This window comes from Aspergillus terreus, genomic scaffold, assembly GCF_000149615.1.
Source record: "Aspergillus terreus NIH2624 scaffold_7 genomic scaffold, whole genome shotgun sequence".
Classification (NCBI taxonomy): Eukaryota; Fungi; Ascomycota; class Eurotiomycetes; order Eurotiales; family Aspergillaceae; genus Aspergillus; species Aspergillus terreus.
Window position 1 is genome coordinate 739,322 of NT_165930.1, and position 22,574 is coordinate 761,895.

Sequence of the window (22,574 nt, forward strand, 5' to 3'; positions counted from 1 at the left end):
CTAAATGGATTATGCTTGACCTGGTTCTTATGCTGATAAACGCTCCAAATCCAGCTATAGGCGCTCACACCACGCTTTCACCACGTGGATGCCCATGACTGTGCTCGAGTACTGGGCGACTTACTATGAGTCCATGATGTTGGATTGATGGCAACACTATAGACTTGGACAGGCGACTGAATGCACCATGGCACAAGACGCTACCCAGATTGGAGCTTATAGGTGCATGCATATATCTCGAACGCTCCCCTGCCAGACCCATCTATTACGTCCGCCGATCTCACAGACATGGTTCCAATGTCGAGACTTGTCCATGCACAACGCCGCATCGCCAGTGATTTCTGCCAGACCACAACCATCTCCTTTGCTTACCACGAGCCAAAGTGAGAGGTTCTCAATACAACCCTGTGATGAGGAGAGTCTCTACCGCTACACGTCAGGGAGATGGCTCTGGAATGAGGGCGAACAGCTTTCTCGGCGATATGTCAAGTTCAACTTAGGGGAGCTCGCCCGGGTGGCAACGGAAGCGACAGGATCGAGATTCTGTGTCCAGGTCCAGAAGCTGCCTGAAGGCAATTTCAGTAAGGTGTTTTTGATGACAATGGACAACGGTAGGGAAGTTATTGCAAAGCTGCCAAATCCAAATGCCGGCCGCCAACATTTCACTACCGCCAGCGAAGTAGCGACAATGGATTACGTACGAATGGTTTTTCATACTATAGCTTACTTGCAGCTAATTTGATGGTCAGGTCCGAAATATCCTCAATGTTCCCGCACCCAAGGTGTACGCGTTTAGTTCCTCGGCCGACAATCCCGTCGGAGCTGAGTACATAATAATGGAGCGCAGCCAAGGCGTCGAATTAAGTAAACACTGGGACGAAATCCGAGGCCCAGCCAAATTCGAGATTGTCAAACAACTGGTCCAATTCGAAAAGTCCCTTTCATCGTCTCACTTTCCTATGTATGGGAGCTTGTACTATGCCAAGGATCTCCCTGGAGTTTCACCAGGTCAAATCATTCAATCCGCATCGGAGGACCCTGCCATAAAGCCAGTGTTTGCAGTTGGACCTACAACCAACAGGACCCTTTTTGATGATGGACGCGATGCCGTCAGCGTGGATCGAGGCCCTTGTAAGTATTCCAGCCCAGACTCCGGGACCACACGAATCAAGCTTACTACAGGGGCCTCACTCGAGGACTATATGCTTTCCCGTGCCCAGCGCGAACTTGCGTGTCTGCAGATGTTCTCAACGTTCCCAGGCCAACAGGGCCTATTCTATGGGCCGCGACAGTATCAGCCTAGGGCAGATCACAAGAGAAAAACATTGCAGGACTATATGAAAGCTCTCCCGTTTTTGTTGCCAAAAGACGAGGAGGTCTCGAAACCGGTCCTTTGGCATCCCGATCTTCATGCAGACAACATCTTTGTCAACCCGAATAACCCGACTGAGATCGTGTCCGTCATTGATTGGCAAGCTGTGAACCTGTCGCCGCTGTTTCTCCAAGCCCGTCATCCAAGACTTATTGAATTTGATGGGCCAATTCCCGAAGGACTTCAGTCAATTGAACTGCCCGATAATTTTGAGCAATTAAGTCCAGAAGAGCAGTTGGAAGCGAAAAAGCTTCGAGCCGCTCAGTCACTCTACAAACTGTATGAGATCCAATTGATCCGCCAGTGTCCCGAAATATATCGCGCGTTACAGTTCAGAGATTCGCTTCCGGTGCAGATCATGGGGCTATCCGGGTCTATTTTCAGCGATGGAGAGCCGGTTGTTGAGGGAATGTTAATGAGACTCGAAGAACAGTGGTCAACCCATGTCGGATCATCTGTCCCCTGTCCACTCTCTTTCAGTGAGTTGGAGAGAGATCGGCAACGGGAGGATGAGGCACTGTGGAACCGCAGCGTCGTGTTGATGGACGAATTCCTCACCCGCGTTGGGGCGTATCGAGGGTGGGACGGCTGGGTCTATCATGACAACTATGACCGTATGAAAAGGCACTTGGAGAGGTGTAAAGGGGACTTTCTAGATGGCCACTGTGTTTCAGAAGAGGAAAAGAGTCAGTGGGGGAGTGTCTGGCCGTTCACCGATACCCCAGATGAGCTTGAGACAACAGACACGCACTGACAATGCCGTCCGCTGAGTGGGGTTGCTTCATCTATGAATAATAGCGTGGGTGTCATTCCCCAAGACTCCACCGTGTCTCTCCAAATGACTAACCTAGGTACATCGAGCAGCTTATCAGCCCTAGTGAGGGGTATGCCCGGCATTACTTCCACTCCGCCACATTCTCGTCCACTGCATAGAACAATCTTGTCAAGTATATCATTCTCCGGCACTCTAGAAAGATGGCGAACCAACCCAACAACATCATGCTCTGCATCAATGACATTAAAGAAGCAGCAGCAAGCAAACTGCCCACATCCGCCACAGGTAGGGAACTCGCACATGGAAGTCTCGCCGTTCAAATATTAATACAACAGTAGAATTCTACAACTCCGGCTCAACAAACCAAGTCACCGTCGCCGAGAATACAACAGCATACACCAAGTACCGGCTGCGACCCCGCGTGCTAGTGGACGTCTCGCAGGCAGACCCTAGCACCACGGTCCTAGGGCAGAAGATCAGCTTTCCGCTCTGCGTCTCCCCCGCGGGTCTCCAGGCCATGGCGCATCCGGACGGCGAGCTCGCGACGAGCCGCGCGTGCGCAAAGCACCAAATCCACATGGGCGTGTCGAGCTTCGCCAACCACACGGTCGAGGAGATCCGCGCGGCCGGCCTGGGCGTCGGCCCCATCCAGCACGCCATGCAGATCTACACGATGCAGGACCGGGCGAAGCAGGAGCGCATCATCAAGCGCGCCGAGGCCGCCGGGTGCAAGGCGCTCTTCCTGACGGCCGACAGCCCGATCCTGGGGGTGCGGTACAGCGAGCACCGCAACGACTTCCGCTCCCCGGCGGGGTTGGGATTTCCGATGCTGGAGAAGACCTCGGAGATGATCCGGAGCGAGCGCCACGAGGACGGGTTCACGGCGTTCAATTCCAGCTCGCATTCTTGGGCGCAGGAGATCCCATGGCTGCGCAGCGTGACGAATATGCAGATTTGGATTAAGGGGGTGCTGACCGCGGAGGATGTGCAGCTCGCGGTTGAGTACGGCTGCGACGGGGTGGTGGTGAGCAACCACGGCGGCCGACAGCTGGATGAGACGCCCGCGACGATCGACGCTCTGCCCGAGTGTGTCAAGGCCGCCAAGGGTAAGATCCGCGTCCATATTGATGGGGGGATCCGCAGCGGGACGGATATCTTCAAAGCGCTGGCGCTGGGAGCGGAATGCTGCTGGATTGGGCGACCGATGATCTGGGGCCTTGCGGTGAGTGCGCTTTCAGCTAGTTTCTGCAGGTGGCTGATTTTGTTGCAGTATGATGGAGAGTCGGGCGTGGACAAGGTCCTCGATATTCTCTACACAGAGTTTAAGAGATGTATGCAGTTGACCGGGTGTCGCACGGTTGCTGATATCACGCCGGCGTCGTTAGGGATTGTACGAGCGGATGGACCATTGGCTCGGCTGTGACGGGAGTGTGATGGGTATGATCTGTGATGCGGATGTGAAGATCATTGACTATCATGTTATTTCAGACGCATGATGATCTTGGATGGGAGAGAAATGACAGTTAATGCCAGTCTCTGTTCATAGACATGCATTTGGTCCACCGTGTTCCTGCTACTGGCTCAAACGCAGTAGTATATACCTATATCTTACGGAATGGAGGCTGACAGTACTTCTATCGTGCTCCAGGCATGGTGCAGAACAGTTGCATTGACATATCACAAAGCTTAACCCGACTTTCGCTCAAAAATCTGCAAGGGGCTGGCTGTGGACAGCCGCACATTGTCGATGCTTGTAGTAGTTGCTTTGTTAGTTTACTACCTAGTCTTGTTGATTGACTATGCGTGTATAGTTACAGTCCCGAGCCGTCCACGCAGGAACATGCATCGTCTTCTACATCACATCAATAGTCCCATGCTGTCAATCCCCCTACCTGTCATATCCTCATCCTCACCTCCGACAGACCCTCGAAAAGGGGCTGAGAATAAAGATATAAACCCAGAGCCCCGGCCATATCCCACCTTCACTACGACCCTCAACAACCAAACTCCCGTCTCCTCTCCAGATACCTCACGCAAGACGTACGCAATCCACTTCCCACCCCCAAACCCCACTAACATATCCGTCCAGTCCAACCATCCACAATGCAACTCACCAACTTCCTCGCCGCAGCCGCCACCGCGCTCCTCTGCACCACCGCGCGCGCCAACGCCGTGCCCTGCAACGGCCGCGACATCTGGGCGTACCCCGGCGACTGCCACGCATTCTACCAGTGCGGTGCCGGCAACGTCGGCGTGTTCATGACGTGCGGCAACGACCGCGCCTTCCATCCCGAGCTGCGGACTTGTGGGCCGATTACGCCGGAACTTTGTCGGTGATCACGGACCGGGTTTGTTGGGATGGGTGGGTTGATTCTACAGTGTTATGTAGTTGGTTTAATGGAGGGTTTGACTCTAACTAGTTGATACCAATAATTTTTGAATCCGTCATAAGGGAGAGGCGGACCTGGTTCAGAGATCACCACGCTTTCATATCCAACAGAACAGATAATAGAACGAGCATGGGAGCCCAACGGATAAAGACAATCTCAATGTAAAGAGCCGGAGCTCCTCGAAAAGGAGAGCCGTTTCTGAAAGCAAGACTGTATTTATTCTGCTGAGGGGGCTCTTAAATCTACCGAATGTCAACAGATATTGCTTCGTTGCTTCCAATCAACAAAACAAACAATAATGCCGCAGAGAAACCACTAACGCCAATGCAGCCTGATAAAGCAGAGAACTTACGCCCGGATTCAGGAGTATGCCAGAAGAGGAAGAACTGGTGGCGAAGCTGATATCAGCCGGCTTTTGTACCTTCAAACAGCTGTGTCCGACCTGTCTCTTCCACCATCTTGCCTTGCCTTATAGGGCGACTCCTTCTTGGTCTTTCACGAACCAAGCCCCCAGTCGTCATCCTCCTTTTCTGGCGTCTGAGATGGTTCCTGTCCCGAATCAGGCTTTGAGCGCATCGTGATCGTCGAACCTGGTTGAATGACCGAGTCCCAATCGACGCGGGATACGGGGTTGCCGCCAGGCCCAATGAGCTCATAATCGCCATTGGAAATATGTTGCGAAAGAATGGAATCATGAACGAGAACTCGCTGCATGAGCACCTCGAATGCCTGGGGGAAGCATGTCAGATCTGGTTTCTCTCCTATAACAGGCGACTCACCGTAAAGGAACGACACTGTTCAAAGGGAAATAGGAACTCCCGACCTGCAGGGTCCTTCAACGTAATTAACTGCTGCGCTGCGCCAGGCATGGCATGCGATGATGCCTCTGCTGCGCCTGCTCTTTCTTCTGCAAGTTTCAATTTCTCGCATGCGAGCCGCGCCGTCTCTTTAGCCTCTCTTTCCTTGCGCTTTTCTTCAGCGAGCTCCTTACGCATGTTCACGAGCCGTTTCTCCCAGATTTGTGCAACCTCATCTGTCGCGTCTCCGCTGCGATAGCTTTCCGGTAAGATCGCACGAGCCGAAGGCCAACCAACGGGCGGGTCATTTTTCTTCTCTGTTGCCGTCACTGGAATCTGGGCTGGGCTACTATGATTGCCGCGTTCGTCGTGCACCGCCGCCGCTGGTGGCTGCAACGGAGTGGAATCAAGCCTCGGAAGATGGCATTCGACATCAGCCAGCTGCACCCTGGCTAATTCCGCTTCTACATCCCGGCCCAGGCTTTTCAGGAGGAGATATGAAACCTTTCTTTCCATGCGTTTCAACAATGGATTGTCAAAGAAGACAATGGCCGAGTTCTGACGGAAGGTTTCGGTGTAATCAAAGCGGAACGGGAAGGAGGCGTTAAATTCAGCTAGACGGCGCTGGAGGTCTTTGCGCATCCCTTCACGGCTGGTGGAGTCGCCAGAATCAAGCAGCCGAAACTCGTCAATTAAGCAGCTTAGATAACCCGAAGCATTCTGCAGCGTGCCATAATGTAACCGTGCCCGGGCCTGCACGGCCTGGAGCCTTTGTTCAAAATCACGCGAGAGTTGGTAAATTTTCTGGAGCACTGCCTCCTCAAGACGATAGTCTCCGAGCTCTCTGGCGCTTGCAGAAATGATATCGAGGTTTCTATATCGCAAGGGATTGCTCAAGGTCTGTGTTAGTCCTGCTGTCTCCACGATCGGGTCTCTCGGATGAAGAGATTGCACCCCGCTGGGAATATCATGCGGCCATCTCTCCGCAACCGATCTCTGCTGATTGTCCGCCAATTGACAAATTGTCGATAATTCCCGAGTACTCTCGAGCAACGCCCAATCCAGATACGTTCGGCTTTTGATCAAGTGTGGGTGCGCGGAAAGAATGGCCGATGCTAGGGAATGAGACTTATTGAAGAATTGGCTATGAGTCGTACGGACAGCTTCAGGAGCAGATCCATCATTCAGGAAGCGCGCAAGGAGGCATGCATTTGCAAACTCTGTCAAGAGTGCCTGCTCGTCATCCGTCACAACACCTTTGGGCTGAAGGAAGACTTCACCGGCTTTGGATATGTCGTCAAGCTGGGCAAATTCTTCAAAACTACCGTCGTCGACGTAATGCCCTTGCCTGGATGCAAATAAAGGTAGTATAGCGCGTAAGATACGGTGCGACTCCCACAGAAATCCTTCTTGGACCAAGAGACGATACCAAGGACCAATTTGAGGGCATTTCCCCTGCAACGCATTGCCTCTGCCTGCAGAGCGGTGACGAGAAGTCTCTTTTTTGGAGTGGAATGCCCGGTAGTCTGATCTGTAGCGTGCGTATGCTGATCGTGATGATCGTGGGGGCGGCGGCGGTGGTGGTGGTGGCATACGATAGTAGTCTTCATCATCGTTTGTCCATCTTATTAATCCGTCGTCAGTCAACGACCAGTGCAACAGGGACTTGAAACGTTCGCTCTCCAGGAAGTTTGAGTGTGCAGCTGCATATGCGATGATGCGCACACAAGCCTCCACAAGTTGGATCTAAGGAAGACTGAGAAATGTTCAAGACCGGATTTGGGAACGTACTAACCTGCGATCCGGCAATGTGTTCTGACGATTGAGAGCGGTGGTTGCTTGTGAGGTGTTTCAACGCCTCTGTCGACATTTCCAATGCGGGTATTACTGCTCCTCTGGTATAGATCTCGGCAAGCGATTTGATGACCTTCAGTAAAAGAACCTCCTCATCAGAGTATTTTACGTGAGGGTCAGTGAGCCGACTGGATATGAATTTGGAAAGTTGGCCGAAGTTTTCTTGCTCCAGAAGAAGGTCTGCGAATTCGGCCACGACGGGGAAGAAATCGACGTGTGGCGCGAGGCGATCCTCAAAAAGCTGAACTGCCTGATAGAAATGACCCAATCGACTCAGTCGAGCCAAATTTCCTAAATCATGGCTTATATCCAGGCCTGCTTCGATATTGAGATGGACGGTAATGTCTTTGTCTTGGTCTTTGTCGCCGGCACAGATCAAACAATTATTGTCGCGATTGCTGTATGATGGCCCGAATTCTTCTGCGGCGTATACGTATCCTGGAGATTCTGGTTTTGGTTTTTCTCTCGCACTTGTCCATGGTCTCCTAGCTGAATCGCTAGGCTTCAGTTCCTCTGGATCAGAGACTTCTGCCCATTCATCATACGGGCCCCGATAACTGTAGCTCCCAACGGACGGAGGTGATACCTCCACGCCTGAGCTGTCTGAGTCGAGCTGGGATGGGCCTATAGTGATATTGAACGTCATGACGGTCGCTGATGTGAGAGGAAGATATGATCCATCATTTGAATTTCTGGCGCCGACAGCGGATGGGCACAGCCTCCCCAAGGCGCGACGATGCATGCGTAAGCGACACGAATACGTGGTGGTCGACGAGCTGCGGCAGTGCCACACTATTCAGTGGTCAAAAAAGAAAAGATGAGTGAGGGGTTCTTGTTTAATAGCGTTGTTCCTCCTCCAGGGTTGGAATCATATCCGCACTCCACAGGCATCACCATCACCATCACCATCCAAAACGATGCTTTTCAAGCCGCCGCCATCTTCAATCAAGCCACATAAGTATGTCGATATGTGCCAGACGCAGTCGAGTGCCAGTCTTTGCGATCTCACCGTCGGAAATCTTCGGGTCGATTGTTGCCTTCTCATGTCCAAGATGCGTTGGGGGCAGCTCCGCGATCAGAATTCCGGCCTAATGTACCTGGACCTGACGTTTCACCAACCTGCCGACTGCAAGCTCGCACAAGCGACCATCACCTTGAACTTTCACGGCGTTCAGAGACCGTCGCTCAGACGGACAACCTCCGGGCTTGAAGTAACCGAGTTCTTTGGCCCGCAGACGCTGAGTGGTGAAAAAAGAGAGCGACAAGTGTCCAAGACGTTCGAGGCCAACCCTAAATTTGGAGCCGGCAGCACAAGTGTCGAAGGAATTGGCATGTCAAGCAGGTCCGAAGTCAGCTATGCCTCGCGATGGAAATTTACAGGCACGCGATTCGCAGCGTCGTCCAACGACTTATCCGACGACCTGTTTACGCGAAGCAGTCGGTATCGACAGCTTGTTTGGCATTTGGAAGAAAACGAACTAGAGCGACAGCCTGTGCACCCGCCCGTTGTCCATACCGCACTCGTTTTTCACCACGACTCCAGCCCATTCTACCTGGACCTGCAGATCGAGGTTAAGATGCGGCGATGGCGCCACCGCATCCAGCAACGTCTGATCTGTCCCCCTCGAGGTCGGAGGGCCATGACGAGAACCAAAATCGAACCGGCCCCCAACAAGAAAGCAGATCCGCAATTTCCCCAGCTGGCCAGGAATTTAAATCAGGCCCTGATCGAAGAGAACTTGCATCCGGTGGTTGGTAAGTACACGAGGCCGAGGCCGTTATGGACTATGGACCGCTTCCACTAAGCCATCACAGAGGTATCCGATCCCAGGCCAGCGACCTTGACCGATGACTTTCGGGATAGAGATCTTGGCGCAGAGCTCGACTCTCGATCTCTTCCCAGTGAATCCTTACTTGCGCTTGCCCGGCAGCTGACTGGGCGAGAACCACCTAGTGTATCTACCACGCCCAAAGGCAGTTTTGTGTTCCCGACGCAGGCAACGGAGAGTTCCAGCTCCACGCTGGTAGGGTCAGCCACACCGTCAAACGAACTAGACGATCAGACAGAGACAAAGCCTGCTGTATCTGACGCTGGTGATTCCTTGTGCTCAGTCCCTGCTGGAGAAGTTGCTAAGGTCAACGCGATCCAGGAGCATGGACTGTATATCTTTTTTTCGGCCACACGCCAGACTTTGCAGCTCTTGGAAGCTACGATAGCCTTGTTGATCTTGGGTCTGAACAGACTACATGCGGTTCTTGCTCAGGGAAAGAAGTGAACTCCAAAGTTGCGACGCCCAGAAGGACAGAGTTATTTCTTTCAACACTCGTATGAAATCTATACTAGTTCGTCGTACATCTGCCCAGCCCGTAAAAAAAGACTGTCAGCTTTGAAGGCTTTCCTCGACACGGTATTCAAGCTGGTAGCACCTGCACGACCAGACGCCTATGGCAAGATGGTGTGAAAATTGCAGGCCTGATAAGCTCGAAGGCCTCATTGAGTGTCGGCAATAAGGAGCAACACAACGCTAATATATTCTCATAGAAAACATGGTCCCATGGCCTTGTTAAAAGACGTCTCTATAATACCTTTCATAGGTGTGGGTCTGCCGTTTTACACGCAAATATATACCAAGTTAACTAAAATATATCGGGTACTGAAGTAAATTTTTCGGATAGCTAGTTAGTTTAAAGCATAATATATAAAAATTTAATATATTTGGGTATAATTCTTAATACCTTAGGTAGTAGAATGTCTGATATATCCGATTCCCAGATAGTGCGGGGTTCTGACTTCTAAGTATAGTACAGGGCGACCTTATCGGAGCTAAATATGCTTCACGTGGCACGGCCAGCACGACCCTTCCGATCGTATTCCAAGATTGCTGGGACCCAAGCGGGTTGATAGTCAGGGACAAGCTTCATCTGGGGTGTCCGCGTCTATTAATAGTATTCGTGTCGATCATCGTTCGTTCGAATGAACTACCGTATTCCTTACGTAGTCGAAACATCATCGAGAATAGCACACCTTGATTGACTCCAACTAAGCTAACAAACGCCAATCACGCAGGGTATCGGATATGTAGGGGAGATTGCATCTCGAGACAAAATCGCATCGCTGGCTCAATCATTCCTTCGTTCTCGCTCACGGTCCGTGTCCAGACTAGACAAACCAAAAATAACACACAAATCACAACCCATCAAACAGACAAACTTCCGCAGTCCATGCGAAGAGACAGAAAGAGAGAGGTATCAAACAGTTCCCGACCGTTTCTATCGCCAAAACTCATGCAAAATCAAATCCATGCAGTATCAAAATCAATCCAATCACATGCTGATCCGTAACTCAATCGTAGATGTTTTATAAATAGCTGAGAAGGAAGACAGAGAAAAAGAAACAAGCTCAGGTGGAGATGCTGCCGGGCCAGCACGGCTCCGGAGTGCCATACCCCCCAACCACGGAGTGGGCGGCGTCATCGTAGAGCGGCAGGTTCAGTCCCAGGGAATCGTCGACCCGAGAGAGGCTGCAGCCCATCTCGTCGACGAGCGGGGGTGGAAATGCGGGAGAATGCTGGAGCGAGCCTGCGTGGCTGTAATCCGACAGGTCCTCACGCGGATCCGAGAGTAGGCGCGGCGAAGGGGGGTAGAGATTCTGGCCCGGCGCCGTCACGTAGGTCCCGGTCATGTCGAACGGGGAGCTCGCGATGGTCACGGCGGGGGGCGATTGGAGAGGCGGCGTGTAGGGGGCGTAAGTGGCGGAGGTGGAGGACGGAGACGAGGAGGAGGCTATGCGGTAATCCTGGATGTTGTGGTAGGGGCTCGGGGGAGGAGGAGTGAAGTGGTCGATGGAGGTTCGCGGGGACCACTGCAGGCGGCTTTTGTATTTGGCAACAATATGACTGGGGAGGTCCATCAAGGCGGACGCGAGCTGCAACTCGGGGTTGAACGGGTCGGTGGCGCTTCTCGTTACAATCACGCGGTAGATCTCCTCGATCGGGCCGACGGAGAGCGGCCCCAGATAGGCTCCGCCCAGGTCGGGGAACAGACTGTCGAGAGCGACTCCCACGCCAAAGAACTGCGCGAGAATGGCGAGGGCGCCCATATCCGAGTCCCCGCCGCGGAGCATGGCCGGCGGGAGCCAAAACAGCCAGCGTCGCAGAGGCTGCATGCGCTCAAAGGCCTGCTCGGGGGCCTGGGACAGGAGATCGTTCCGGAATTGGCGCACAAATTCGACGAGCTCGCTCAGCCGACGGTAGTGCTCGAGGTTGTGGGCGACCTGTTTCTGGGCGTTCTGGAGGGCGACGATGGTTTGGTCGAGACTGGCGAGATCCTCATCTTGGAACCGGTACCCCGACATGATCGGCGCGTTGGTGCATCCCAGATACCGCTGGTTTTCGAGGAAGATGGCGAGTTCGGACTCCTGTTTCCACATGGGATGCATGGAGTTCAGGACGGTAGTGAGGCCCTGCTGCAGAGAGGCCCAGCTTTGCCTGGGAGGAGTCAGTATGGACATCACGTCAACCAGCCCACTCCAGCACCTACCACTCAGAGGCATGCCACGATAGGAGGATCGAGGCGGCAAGAATAGCGTCGCAGTTTTCCCGCGAAAAGGCACTCAGCGCCTTTTGCAACCCTTGGATGGCGATCCCGCGATGGTGGTAGGCGAGCTGCTTGGTTTCCTTATTTCGGGTAATCCAAGCGAGATGCGAGGCGGAAAGGGCCAGGATCGAGCTCATGACAAAGTCATACGAGACGGCAATGGAAAGGAAACTAGATCTGTCAGTAATCAACCCGACAGCCAGTCAACCCAGTCTGATCAACGTACATTGGCATCTTCTGTGCCCAGATGGTGCAGTTACTGAGGCCGCGCCGATGCAGATCGATCGAGAGGCCGATGATGTGGTGGACGAGGCGAAGATCGGTGCGTGACAGCTTGCTCCAGGAGCTGCGAGCGAAATGAACGAGCTCGGGGAAGGGAGCGACGCCGGTGATGTGCCAGTTCTTGATTTCCAGCTCGATCTCGGCGGACATGAGAAGGTCAGGGGACTTCCGCGCGGCGGAAGATTCATCATGGATGGCGGCCACGTCCATGTAATCGCACCGGCAGTTGTGCTTGGTGCAGTTACGGCTGAATGTGTCAGTTGGGGGTATATCGCGTGGAGGAGGCGGAAGATGCATACCACTGAGGAAAGGTCTCATCACACCGGATATGTCGTCGCTTGCAGGTCTTGCAGCCGAAGCGAGACTTGGTGTGGCTCTTGCGAGGGGGACCACCGCCAGGACCAGCCATTGTGTTGAATGATGAGGTTGAAGGAGAGAGATGAAGTAAGGAATGTGATAAAGGAAGGACAAGTCAACAACGGACTATTGACAAGAACAGGAGGGATCCCAGGCCCACTCCGAGGGAAGGTCAAGTATGAGGTATGAGGTATGAGGTTGAATGAAACGACGGAGGAGGGGGGAAGTGAAGATGGAGAAGGTTATATAGATGGAGAGAAGTCAAGATGAATCGACGGTCGATCAGTAGCGCCGAATGCAGGCTCCAAAAATAGGTAACCTCGAGCCGCAGCCCCCAAAGTCCCAGCAGGAAGTGAAGAATGTGGATGCACGTGGGGAATACGAGAAAACGGCAAGGAAGTGAACCGTCGGGGGATCTGATTTGCACGATGGACAGGAACAGAGATGGGAGGAATGGATCGGCCCCAGAGAAGGGTAGATTCAGCTGGGGAGGGTGGTGGGTGAAGAGTGTGAGGGAGAGAGAGAAGAAGAAGAGAGGAGAGAGAGAGAGAGGATGAAAGAGGATCATATACCCAACAAGCGATGGGATGTCAAGACTGGCCCGTCATCCACGCCCGAGGAAGAATAAAAGATTAATTAAATAAAATGGAATAAAATAAAATACTGTAAAATAGAATAGATAGAATAATCCAAAAAAAAGGACTAAGACCAAAAAAGAAAGCAATCCAAGGGAAATAATTAGTCACTTCTCCGTTGTTGAGGGACGAGACGATGGGTCAGATGCTGATCAGACAAGAGTCAACAACCGTCGGGACATTCCATCCTGCCGAGATTCAGCGAAGGGAAGAGACTAGAGTATATTTAGTACAGACGGAGCGGAGGGCTGGACGGAGCATCTGGATGTTGAGCCTCCTGTTGACCGGACTGATGGGTAATAACACCACTATTATTATTTATTATTTATTATTTATTATTTATTATTTACCGTATGATTTTTCTAGATTATTATTATTATTGAAATGCTGCAACTCTTAGGGCGTAAAGCAGAAAAGGCCGTCTGATATTGAAGACGGACCAGAATGACCCCCCTAAAAAAAAGATGCACCACCACTGGGGGTCATCCTAGGCCCCATCCCAATCCGGTTTAGTGTGGACCCGACCAGGCGAGGCTGACTGATACTAACCCCAATGTAGTTTAGCGGTGCGTTCCCTCAGGCTTAGTCACCCACATGGAGGGGGGAAGGAGTTTCCACTCTTGGCAACCGCTCTTCATTTCCTCTCTCCCTCTCCCTCCCCTCTTTCTCTCTCTCTCTACCCGCCCATGGATCGGAGGAAGTCAACCGGACCCTCTGGCGGATCCAAAAATATCCTTAGGGTCACCCTCGGATGTGTTTCGAAAGAAGGGTGACCCATCCGTTCCCAGGCAAAGTGGGTGGGCACGGGACAACTGCGAGGTAGTTTCATCCGCTGCGGCAGTAAGGATCATGTATCAACTCGGCGGGGAGGGTCTAAGCCTCTCTCTACAGGGTCTCTGACCAGTTCTTATTCCCCGAGCTGGTGTGAACCATGGAATAGCTTCAGATTGGCTCGTGGCTGAGATGCGCCCTCACCTCCAGCCATCGGAAATCCAAAATTAATTGCAAGAAGGGAAAAGGGAAGGAAAATCCAGTCAAAAATCATCCGTCTCACAGACCACAGCTCATCTCTGTAAGCGAAGTGCCACACAACCTAATCCCGCTCCCCGTGGCGGTCGTCTGAGCAAGGGGTGGAAAGTACGCCTAGGCTGACGGTTGGTGGTCTCCCTCTCTAGCTACGTACCTATGTACTAGTTATCTGTCTGGAGCTGTTGGGAAGGTCGATCCAAGGGTCCGAGGAGATCACTGACGGATGGAGTCGGCCGAAGAACTTTCTTTCCAGGAAATACTTTACAGATAGAGGGTGGGGATGGGTCAACGGTGCTAGCTGGTTCTGTCTGTATGATTATTGATGTTTCCACGACCAGGTCGACAGGCTGTCATCGATGGGCGCAGAAGGGAGCCAATAGTGTCCGTTGAAGAAGAGGGGATCCTCACACTGCAATTTACAGTACATACTACGGAGTACTAACTACCAGGGTCAGAGTAAGATAACTACTAGGTATGCTCTAGCTGGAGCTTGACTCATCGTGAATGAGTCCAGGGGCCTTACCTCTTCTTTTTTTTATTTAAGATCTTTTTGCTTTTTCGCTGGCCAGACACCCGGAGATTGCCATCCCAGATCTCCATCTACGGAGCAAACCCAAACCCTCTGGCGAACCCTAACCCAAAACAACCACCATCAACGCCAATCGTCCCATCCTCGTTGGACACTCGGTGAGAATCCGCCCAGCCAAGCTACGATTCTGGTCTGTACCGATGCCTCGTGGCCTGACGAACGCCAGCCGGTGTGACGGCGGGAGCCAATCACCACGGCCAAAGGGATCAATTCCTGTCCCAGCGCCGCGGACTGAGCGCGCCCCCCTTCATGGTGCCTGAAGGGGGGGCACCCATCAGCACCAGCACCTGACTACCCACCGGAGGAATGTCAAGGGCCGCTTCATGGTCCCAGATCAACCTTATTGCCCACCAGGATCAACCCTGTTGGTGGGCTGCGCTGGCCGGGAGAGAAACTTCCACCGTGGAGGATGAACAGAGTGAGCTTCTCCCCCCCTGTCGGAAAGTTTTTCTTTTTCCACGGCCGGTGGATACGCCTGCAAAGACTACGGCTAGCTCTGCAGAGGTCAGTCCGCGTGCGCCGTTTTTATCCGACACTAGGAGCGTCGGGGGGCGGCTTCTCCTGCAGGAGTTTCGAGGAGATTACTGTATATGTACTGTTATAATTGGCATGATTGCGATTACATCTGGATGGACCGCAGCACCCTCAATCGGGGCATGCCAACCGAAATCGCAAACACAACTGCAGACCACCCTTGCGGTTTCCCCCGCATCAACCATGCTATGAGGATGATCGGAATACCCTCGGTGTAGGAGTAGTTACTTAGTCACTCCGAGCAGACTAACAATTTCGGGCGCCCCAGACGACAAGCGTCCCAAGAGGGGAGCCGACAGCGGAGATGCGGGCCTCGTTGGTTCGTGGTTACACGCCAGATCTGGTATGGACAGACGAGACGACAAACAAAGCCCTCCCCGAAGAGGGGCGCCGGGCCAAGCGCAGCAGGCCAGCTCGTCGGGCGAGCGGCGGCGCCGCTTGGCAGGCTTAGTTCGTGGCTAGGGCGTGCTGCCAGGTGTCTAAACTTTTAGATCGGTTCTCTTGGAGGGAGGGATCTTCATCGTCTTGTGGTACTCTGTAGATGGCTCAATCTGACACCGTCGGAGCAGTCCAGACCGACTTTACCTCCTTCCTATGTATTAGGCCCTCCCATGGCATTACTACAGACGTCTCCCACAGTCTGTCCCTCTTCCCCATGCCCGGGCAAAGACACCCGACCGGGGCCTTGCCCAGACCCTTCCCTTTCGCAGTAATCCTTGCGGCTGAGCCGCGGGTAGTGGGGCAATTCAAGCCCTACAAGCGTGAAGATGACTGTGGTCCGTTGTGATGGGATCTGGTCGGGTCGTTAGTGGCCCATAGCGTAGTCAAGAATTCTGGCGTCCTCCGTACGGAAGAGGTAAGGAGTAGTCTAGCGTGCGGAAGGGAAAGGAGAAATAATAATAAAACAAAACAAGAAGAACTGTACGCAGTATGTAGTACAGGCTACCTCACTAAAACAAATAAACCCCCAGAGACAGATGATATGACACTAATCCACGACGTTGTACAGTTTCAGCCTCGACCGCCGCCAACCAGTCATCCCGAGGCTGACACATTCCCAGCGAGCCGGATGAAACAGAGCTCGCGCTTGCTGTCGGTTGCGATCCATGTCAGATTCGCCAATGCCGAGCCCAATCTTGTTCCTCAGGACAACCACCCACCAATCCCAGCGAACCGGGCGCTCTCCCCATCTGAAGCATCTGACAAGGTAAAAAGCTCTAAAGGGTCTCCGGGGCTGCGGGCCGGGTCACGGGATGGCTGCAACTCAGTCAATCCGCTCTCTATCCAGTATAGCTCTCCTTCAAGCATGGTTCAGCTTGGAGCCTTGAAAGGACAACAGCCTACGGTCTGACCGGCTACAGAAGTCTCTTGATCGCGGCCGACTGACCTGGGCCTGAAGTCGCCCTGCATCGGCGCATGCGCTGGTCGCACAACAGCCTCATGCCACGTTTTGTGGTGAGATTTGCACGGTGCGAAGGGGATCCTGGGTGAAGGGCGGATCCCATGTGATTGGGGGGCGCTGGACCCTGCCCGATATCGTCGGCTTGGCACGACGACAGTCATCTCCGTACAGAGTAAACCATCGACTGCGGTGAAAGGGGATTTCTCCACAGACGACGGAGCATGGAGTACTCCGTAGCTCGTCCCTCATAGAACGGAATGAAGGGTCTCCTAATCGCTCCGCCAGAACCATGGAAGGCAACCGTCTGGTGCGAAGCAGTAGTTTGACGGCGAGGGTCAGCCTAGACTAGCCCTCGGTGGATCCAATCCTTGGATGCCCCCACTAACCTAATCGAGTATCGGGCGGGCACTACCGACCCGCACAGACATCATCCGCCAATCATCTCCCGCAGGCCATTCTCCGCATTTGATAGCGGCTGCCCACTTGGGATCTCTGCACGATTGCCTCCCCGCGGCCAATCAGCCGGCCTCGCTAAGGGTCCTTCTCGCGAGATGCCACCGGATCCGGTTAGCGCGGGCGGTGGTTAACTTGGTCGATGAATTTTGGCTCTGTCAACTTTGTTTGGGTCGGGGGCAACTTTATTTCTCGTCGCGCCCGCCATTGGCTGCCGGAAGTATTCGTGCGATGCAGGTTTGCATGCTCAACTTTTGCTCAACATCAATCCCTTTCCCCTTTTCTCTTCTCCTGAAGTCTCAAGGTCGCACAGTCATGCCGCTCCCATGTGGGCTGACTGGCCTGCCATCTATACCCAGGGATCCATGCAGTCGGAGCATTTGGCCAGATTGCGGCAACAATATAATAACTCCCTCAATTATACATACATACCTATACCAGCTCGATAGATAGGACCCATGCTAGATCACTCATGTCACACAACGCCGCTCCCATTCCTTCCTCCCACCCCAGGGTCCAACCCCTAAACCCAATAACACCGCTTCTTCACCCCCATCCCAGCCAAAGGGGTCGACGCAACAGACTCCTAATGGCGGTGTGATACGCCCAATCTGACAGCTACCATGCGGATGCCCCCATGCATGCCCACCCTCCCACCTGCAAGGCATCGGTATGGACGTTGGCGTTGGCGTTGGCTCTCTCCCCGCGCCCGAGGCGGAAATCTGATGATGTCTGCCTGCCTAGACCCTTAGGCACCGCCCTTGTTACTGTATGTCTGGGCCACACCCTGCAGGTGATGATGGGTCAGGCCACATGGATGGATGCTGTCACAGGCTGCATCGCGGTCTCCTCTGTTCGAGAACGTAGGTTCGCCCCGACAGCATCCAGGGGAAATCATGGACTGTCGATCATGGACGCGCTGGAGGACCCTGGGCCTTGCCATCGCGTTATAGTTGGACGAAGTAGATAATACTGCAGATAACGGCCCATACCAGTCACCGGGCTAGCAAGTAAACCGCCAAGCCACCACGCTGGATCTCGCCCTGTTCACGATAACTCGCCAGGATGATTTCGCCTGGAACACTCCCGCCCGCCAATCGGCACTCCTCTCCGTCTCCTCCATCCCCTCCGGATTAGCCGAGCAGTCGGGATGGAGATGGAGGTGGAGGTGGAGGTACATATCTACTCCGTAGGGGAGTCGTCTCCAACAGAGCTCAGGGCTCGCCAAGCCCCGTGACCCTGCAGGGTGTATGGAGTATGGAGTACATGGACATCCATCCATCCATCCCTGTAGTACGCCCTTCTGCAGACATGACGGAACCCTGGGGTCCTCACCCTGTTTCGGTTCTGCCCGCCGCAAACACCCCTCCCCCATTCCCCTCCCTGTCTGTCCACCCCCTAAATCCCGTCCACTGGAGGATGATTAGAGGCTCGGTACAATGACCAGCCGTCGGGACTAAGCTGTTAGAGTGCCAGACCCCAGTCAAGGGTATATATGGATCAGCCGTGGATCTTTCCCAGTTTGGTCTCAAACTGCGACCTGCAGACGCTAGCCAGGCTAAGTCGACATTGTTGTTATTTCAAGAGTATCCAAGTTCGGCCGGTCTTGGCTGTCTGGATCGGGTGATATGTTGAGAGCCCACCACAAAGTTTTGGGATGCTGCGAGACGGAGATTTCAGGGGCGCACGGCGTTGCGGCTGAATGCGAGATTTGCGAGAAATGCGAGATATGCGAGCTGCTGCTATACTTAGCACCACGGAGACGTTGATCCTCCGACGGCATGGCCCTTGCAGGACAAACTCCAGAGTAGATGCCAGTCTTTCAGCTCAGACTGCTTCATTCTTGCTATCTGAACATGAAACAAACAAGAAAAGAATCGCTGGAATGGATATCTATCTAAATCGCACTATTCCTAAGTCTATCGACCAGACGGGACCCCAGCAGTCCCCTTCCTCCATCGTCCATCGTATATAAGCAAATCCCGTAGGTGCACTACCTTATCACCCAGTACAGATCGTCGGAGATTTTGCTGTCGCATACTTTTAAGCTCACCGGTCATTAGGTGGCCACACATGGTTCTCATATCACATCGCTCACACCAAAGTCATTCATCGCCTGCGAAGCTCGAAAATCATCACTGTCCCTTCCTCCAGGCATAGTATGTTCAGCACAGACCAACATCTGCAGAGGCATGTCCCTTGGAAGAAGTCGACAGCAGAAAACAAAAGAAAACAATGCAATGCGTTTTGATACGCCTTTCGCCTGGATACCCTCAATCAATGACTAACAAATGCCGGATATAGTTCTAAATCTGGTATACAGAACGAAGTTTCTGAGGAACGTGGGGCGGAAGTTGCGAGAGGAAGGTATCGAAGTTGGGTATCATATTTTTATAGCCTTGCAGAACCTACCCATTCAGTCAGCTGGGGTCCTGCTCCATACGACCGGGCAATACTTACTTGCTGGAAAGAGCTCTGAATGTCACGGTAGTCCTCCTGGTGGAGGGACTTGCCAGGGAATGAGGCAATGGCCCGGAAATATTCCGCCAGGCTGGATTCCATCGCCTGCGGGTTCTTCATCACCACCTGGTTGAAGCCGAGGAACGCGGACGCCTTCTCCCGCGTGAAATCGATCCGGCTCATCGACTTGAGGAAGATGCCGGCGTAGTCGCCCAGACGCGGGGCGAGCTGATCCGAACAGCAGATACCGAGCCGTCCCAACGCCATCGCCGCGTTCTCGTTCACCGAATCGATGATCTCTTCGTTGTTGATGATAATGCACAACCGCTCGTACAGCTTCTCCAGATACGGCGACAGCTGGGCCTTTTCGTTGACGGCAATTTCGCCGCAGGACCAGCACGCGTTGTTCAGAACGCTGAACCCGGTGTGGCGATCCTCGTCGCGGATGAGGTCGAGATCGAGCTGCTTGACGAGGGTCGGCATAATCTGGGGGATGAAGGCCTCCAGCTGGGGGAAGATGTTGATCGCACAGTCTCCGAGCAGGGCGTACGACGACTGGCGCACCTCATAGTTCGGGTCCTCCATACAGAAACAAAGAAGGTCGAAGAAGCGGGGCTGGGAGTTGGCCACCAGCTCGCCGCTCTTCTGCGGGTCGATCGCCTGGATGATGGCACTCAAAAGGTCCAGACTAGTGACCAGGAAGTCCTTGTCCGGCTCATCAATGGCCTGGTTGTTCACCGATGCCATGTACTCCTGCAGGTTTTCGTAGATGATCTTGATGCAGCGCTGGAAGAGCGGTTGGGCAAAAGGCGCAAAAGCATCCCCGTATGCCGCAGCGATGTATCCCAGACACTCCAACAAGGGGAACAGCTCGCGGGACTGATCCGCCACCTTGTTGTAGCGATCGATCAGAGCCGGCATCAGAATATCCACCAGGTGGGGCTGGGCCAGCTCCTGCATGACACACTCGGCCAAGGTCTGAACGCAATCGTACAGGATGTACATGTTCCGATCTTTGTATTTTCCAAAACACTGCACGAACTGTCTCAGGATCGGCTCGCAGTACGGGATCAGGTTGGCGTCCGACTTCTCCTCTAGGCTTGCAAAGGCAGAGGCAGCGGCCTCCTGGACCTTCTTGTTCCCGTCCAACATGCGACGCAGAATACCTTCCATCATAGGCTCGAAAAAGCGTGCCCGTTCGGCAGGATCACTCAAATGCGAAGCCCACTCGGAATAGCGACCGAGGCACCAGCAGGTAATCTGCCGAACCACCGGCTGTGCGTCGTTCAAGAGCGAGATGAGGTAGGGAACCAGTTCGGGGAGGTGAGGGGTCACCGCGTCCATGCATCCGTCCGCCACAGCACCCAGCGTCAGGACCGCGGCCTCCCGTTGCGGCCACTGCTCGTGGCGGAGCGTCTCCTTCAGGTAGGGCAGGATGATCTCGAAGATGGGCTGGTGGTAGACGTTAGAGAAGACATCCAACGCGGCAGCGGAGCATTTGCGCAAGGTCCACTCGTCCTCGGGGTCGTCCCCAAACTCGGAGTCTTCAATCTCGCCTTCACTCAGATCGTCATCGTTCGCTTCCGCGGGCGCATTGCCGTTCGCTTGATCTTCCGGCTTCGACGTGTCCAGACGAGCGCCTTTCGATTTGGCGAACTGTGGCTTGAGGTCCTCGGCGCGATCTTCCAGCTCGGCGTCATCGCCTTCCCCGGCCAAGCGGATGGCGTCATCCTCATCATAGACCATACTCTGCAGCAACACGGGCACGATCTTGGGCATATGAGGTGCCAAGGCCTGTTGCAGCCTCGCCTGTTCCCCAGCTCCCAGCCAAAACTCTGCCGCGTCCAGCGCCAGCTCCGGATCTTCCCGATTTTGTTGCTGCATGATGATATAGTTGACCAGTCCTTCCATGTGGGGGATGAGCTTCTCCGGAGCAAAATCGACCAGCTGGGCAAAGGTCTGGCACACGGTGCGACGCACTTCGGTGTTGGAGTCGTTGGCCATTTGGAAGAGCTGCGACAGGAAGAGGTCCATAGAGGCGACCAAGGCGTGGGGTCGGCGCGGCAGGAAGATGTGGATGGTACTGAGGGCCATGGTGCGCACCTTGGAGCTGGGGTTAGAAGTGAATTCAAGCAGTTTAGGGATGAGGACATCCAGGGGGCACTGGCCCTGGTAGTCCCGCTCCAGGATCTTGCTGTTATCCTCGCAGACCTTGGCGAGGGCGGACATGGCGGCCTCCTGGGCGAGGGCGGGGACGTCGCCGGGGGTATTATCGACGAGGGTGAGGAGCTCGTGAAGGACCTCGGGCCAGGCCAGAAGACCGGCCTGCTGCACCAACTCGGTGATGATGCTTCCGGCGGAGTTGCTCACTTGTTTGTTCGTGTCGCGAAGGACGATTATGGTGGCGGAGCGGATGTAGGATAGACAGGGCGGAGGGATAGTGGTGTAGGCCAAGCGAATTTTCGTTTTGAGGTTCATGGCGGCGGCGACGCGGACGACACCGTACGTCTCCTCATCCATCCCCACGACGGGAGGAACTTGCGGGGTGCAGAAGAGGTAGGTGATGTAATTGACATAATCAGGGGAGGAGGTTGCTTGTACCAGCATCTGATGCGCACGGGTTAGTTGGACTATCGGGATGGTATGGCCTTGGGAATGGACGAGAAGGGTCGTTTGTCGCAAAGAGTGGAAATTTTTGGAACGAGCGATGAGACAGTATAATGGCGTGCCGGGGAGAGAAGGAGGCCAAAAATTGAACCCACCTGTTCAGCCTGTCTCTGAGCCATGCGATCCATCCCATTTAAGGAGTCTCGGAGACAGAAGGCCAACTGCCTCAATTGATCGTCTTGTGGATGCCACTCCATGATTGTGGGTGAGGGAGAGGTGGGAGAGGAAAGGAAAGGAAAGGAGAAAAGGAGAAAAGAGGGGAGGGAGGAGGGAGAAGAAGAGGACAAAAGCAATCAGAGGAGATTGACAGCGGACGATGGAGAAATGTGGAGGAGGAGGAGAAGAGGGAGGAGGCAGAGCGAGAGAGGAGGAGATGGGCGAG

The 22,574-nt window shown here is 53.8% G+C and overlaps 6 protein-coding genes across 6 annotated transcripts; 3 read left to right on the top strand and 3 right to left on the bottom strand.

The window, feature by feature from the left end:
- Positions 1–288: 288 nt before the first annotated feature.
- Positions 289–3,512, top strand: ATEG_05195 (uncharacterized protein; the record flags this gene model as incomplete). Its single annotated transcript, XM_001214373.1, has 6 exons — positions 289–383; positions 445–697; positions 750–1,008; positions 1,150–1,986; positions 2,486–3,253; positions 3,487–3,512. 6 exons carry the CDS (start codon positions 289–291, stop codon positions 3,510–3,512), a joined length of 2,238 nt encoding a protein of 745 aa, XP_001214373.1.
- Positions 3,513–4,250: 738 nt separating this feature from the next.
- ATEG_05196 (chitin binding peritrophin-A domain-containing protein) lies at positions 4,251–4,567 on the top strand (the record flags this gene model as incomplete). The annotated part of the gene is made up of 2 exons (XM_001214374.1): positions 4,251–4,480; positions 4,537–4,567. The coding sequence occupies 2 exons, from the start codon at positions 4,251–4,253 to the stop codon at positions 4,565–4,567; spliced, it is 261 nt and encodes an 86-aa protein (XP_001214374.1).
- Positions 4,568–5,032: 465 nt separating this feature from the next.
- Positions 5,033–7,834, bottom strand: ATEG_05197 (uncharacterized protein; the record flags this gene model as incomplete). Its single annotated transcript, XM_001214375.1, has 3 exons — positions 5,033–5,266; positions 5,317–7,080; positions 7,130–7,834. 3 exons carry the CDS (start codon positions 7,832–7,834, stop codon positions 5,033–5,035), a joined length of 2,703 nt encoding a protein of 900 aa, XP_001214375.1.
- Positions 7,835–8,519: 685 nt separating this feature from the next.
- On the top strand, positions 8,520–9,464 carry ATEG_05198 (uncharacterized protein; the record flags this gene model as incomplete). The annotated part of the gene is made up of 2 exons (XM_001214376.1): positions 8,520–8,943; positions 9,004–9,464. 2 exons carry the CDS (start codon positions 8,520–8,522, stop codon positions 9,462–9,464), a joined length of 885 nt encoding a protein of 294 aa, XP_001214376.1.
- Positions 9,465–10,588: 1,124 nt separating this feature from the next.
- ATEG_05199 (putative C6 transcription factor RosA-like) lies at positions 10,589–12,475 on the bottom strand (the record flags this gene model as incomplete). Its single annotated transcript, XM_001214377.1, has 4 exons — positions 10,589–11,675; positions 11,728–11,955; positions 12,011–12,313; positions 12,366–12,475. 4 exons carry the CDS (start codon positions 12,473–12,475, stop codon positions 10,589–10,591), a joined length of 1,728 nt encoding a protein of 575 aa, XP_001214377.1.
- Positions 12,476–19,338: 6,863 nt separating this feature from the next.
- On the bottom strand, positions 19,339–22,389 carry ATEG_05200 (putative importin beta-2 subunit; the record flags this gene model as incomplete). Its single annotated transcript, XM_001214378.1, has 3 exons — positions 19,339–19,371; positions 19,526–22,132; positions 22,288–22,389. The coding sequence occupies 3 exons, from the start codon at positions 22,387–22,389 to the stop codon at positions 19,339–19,341; spliced, it is 2,742 nt and encodes a 913-aa protein (XP_001214378.1).
- Positions 22,390–22,574: the final 185 nt, after the last annotated feature.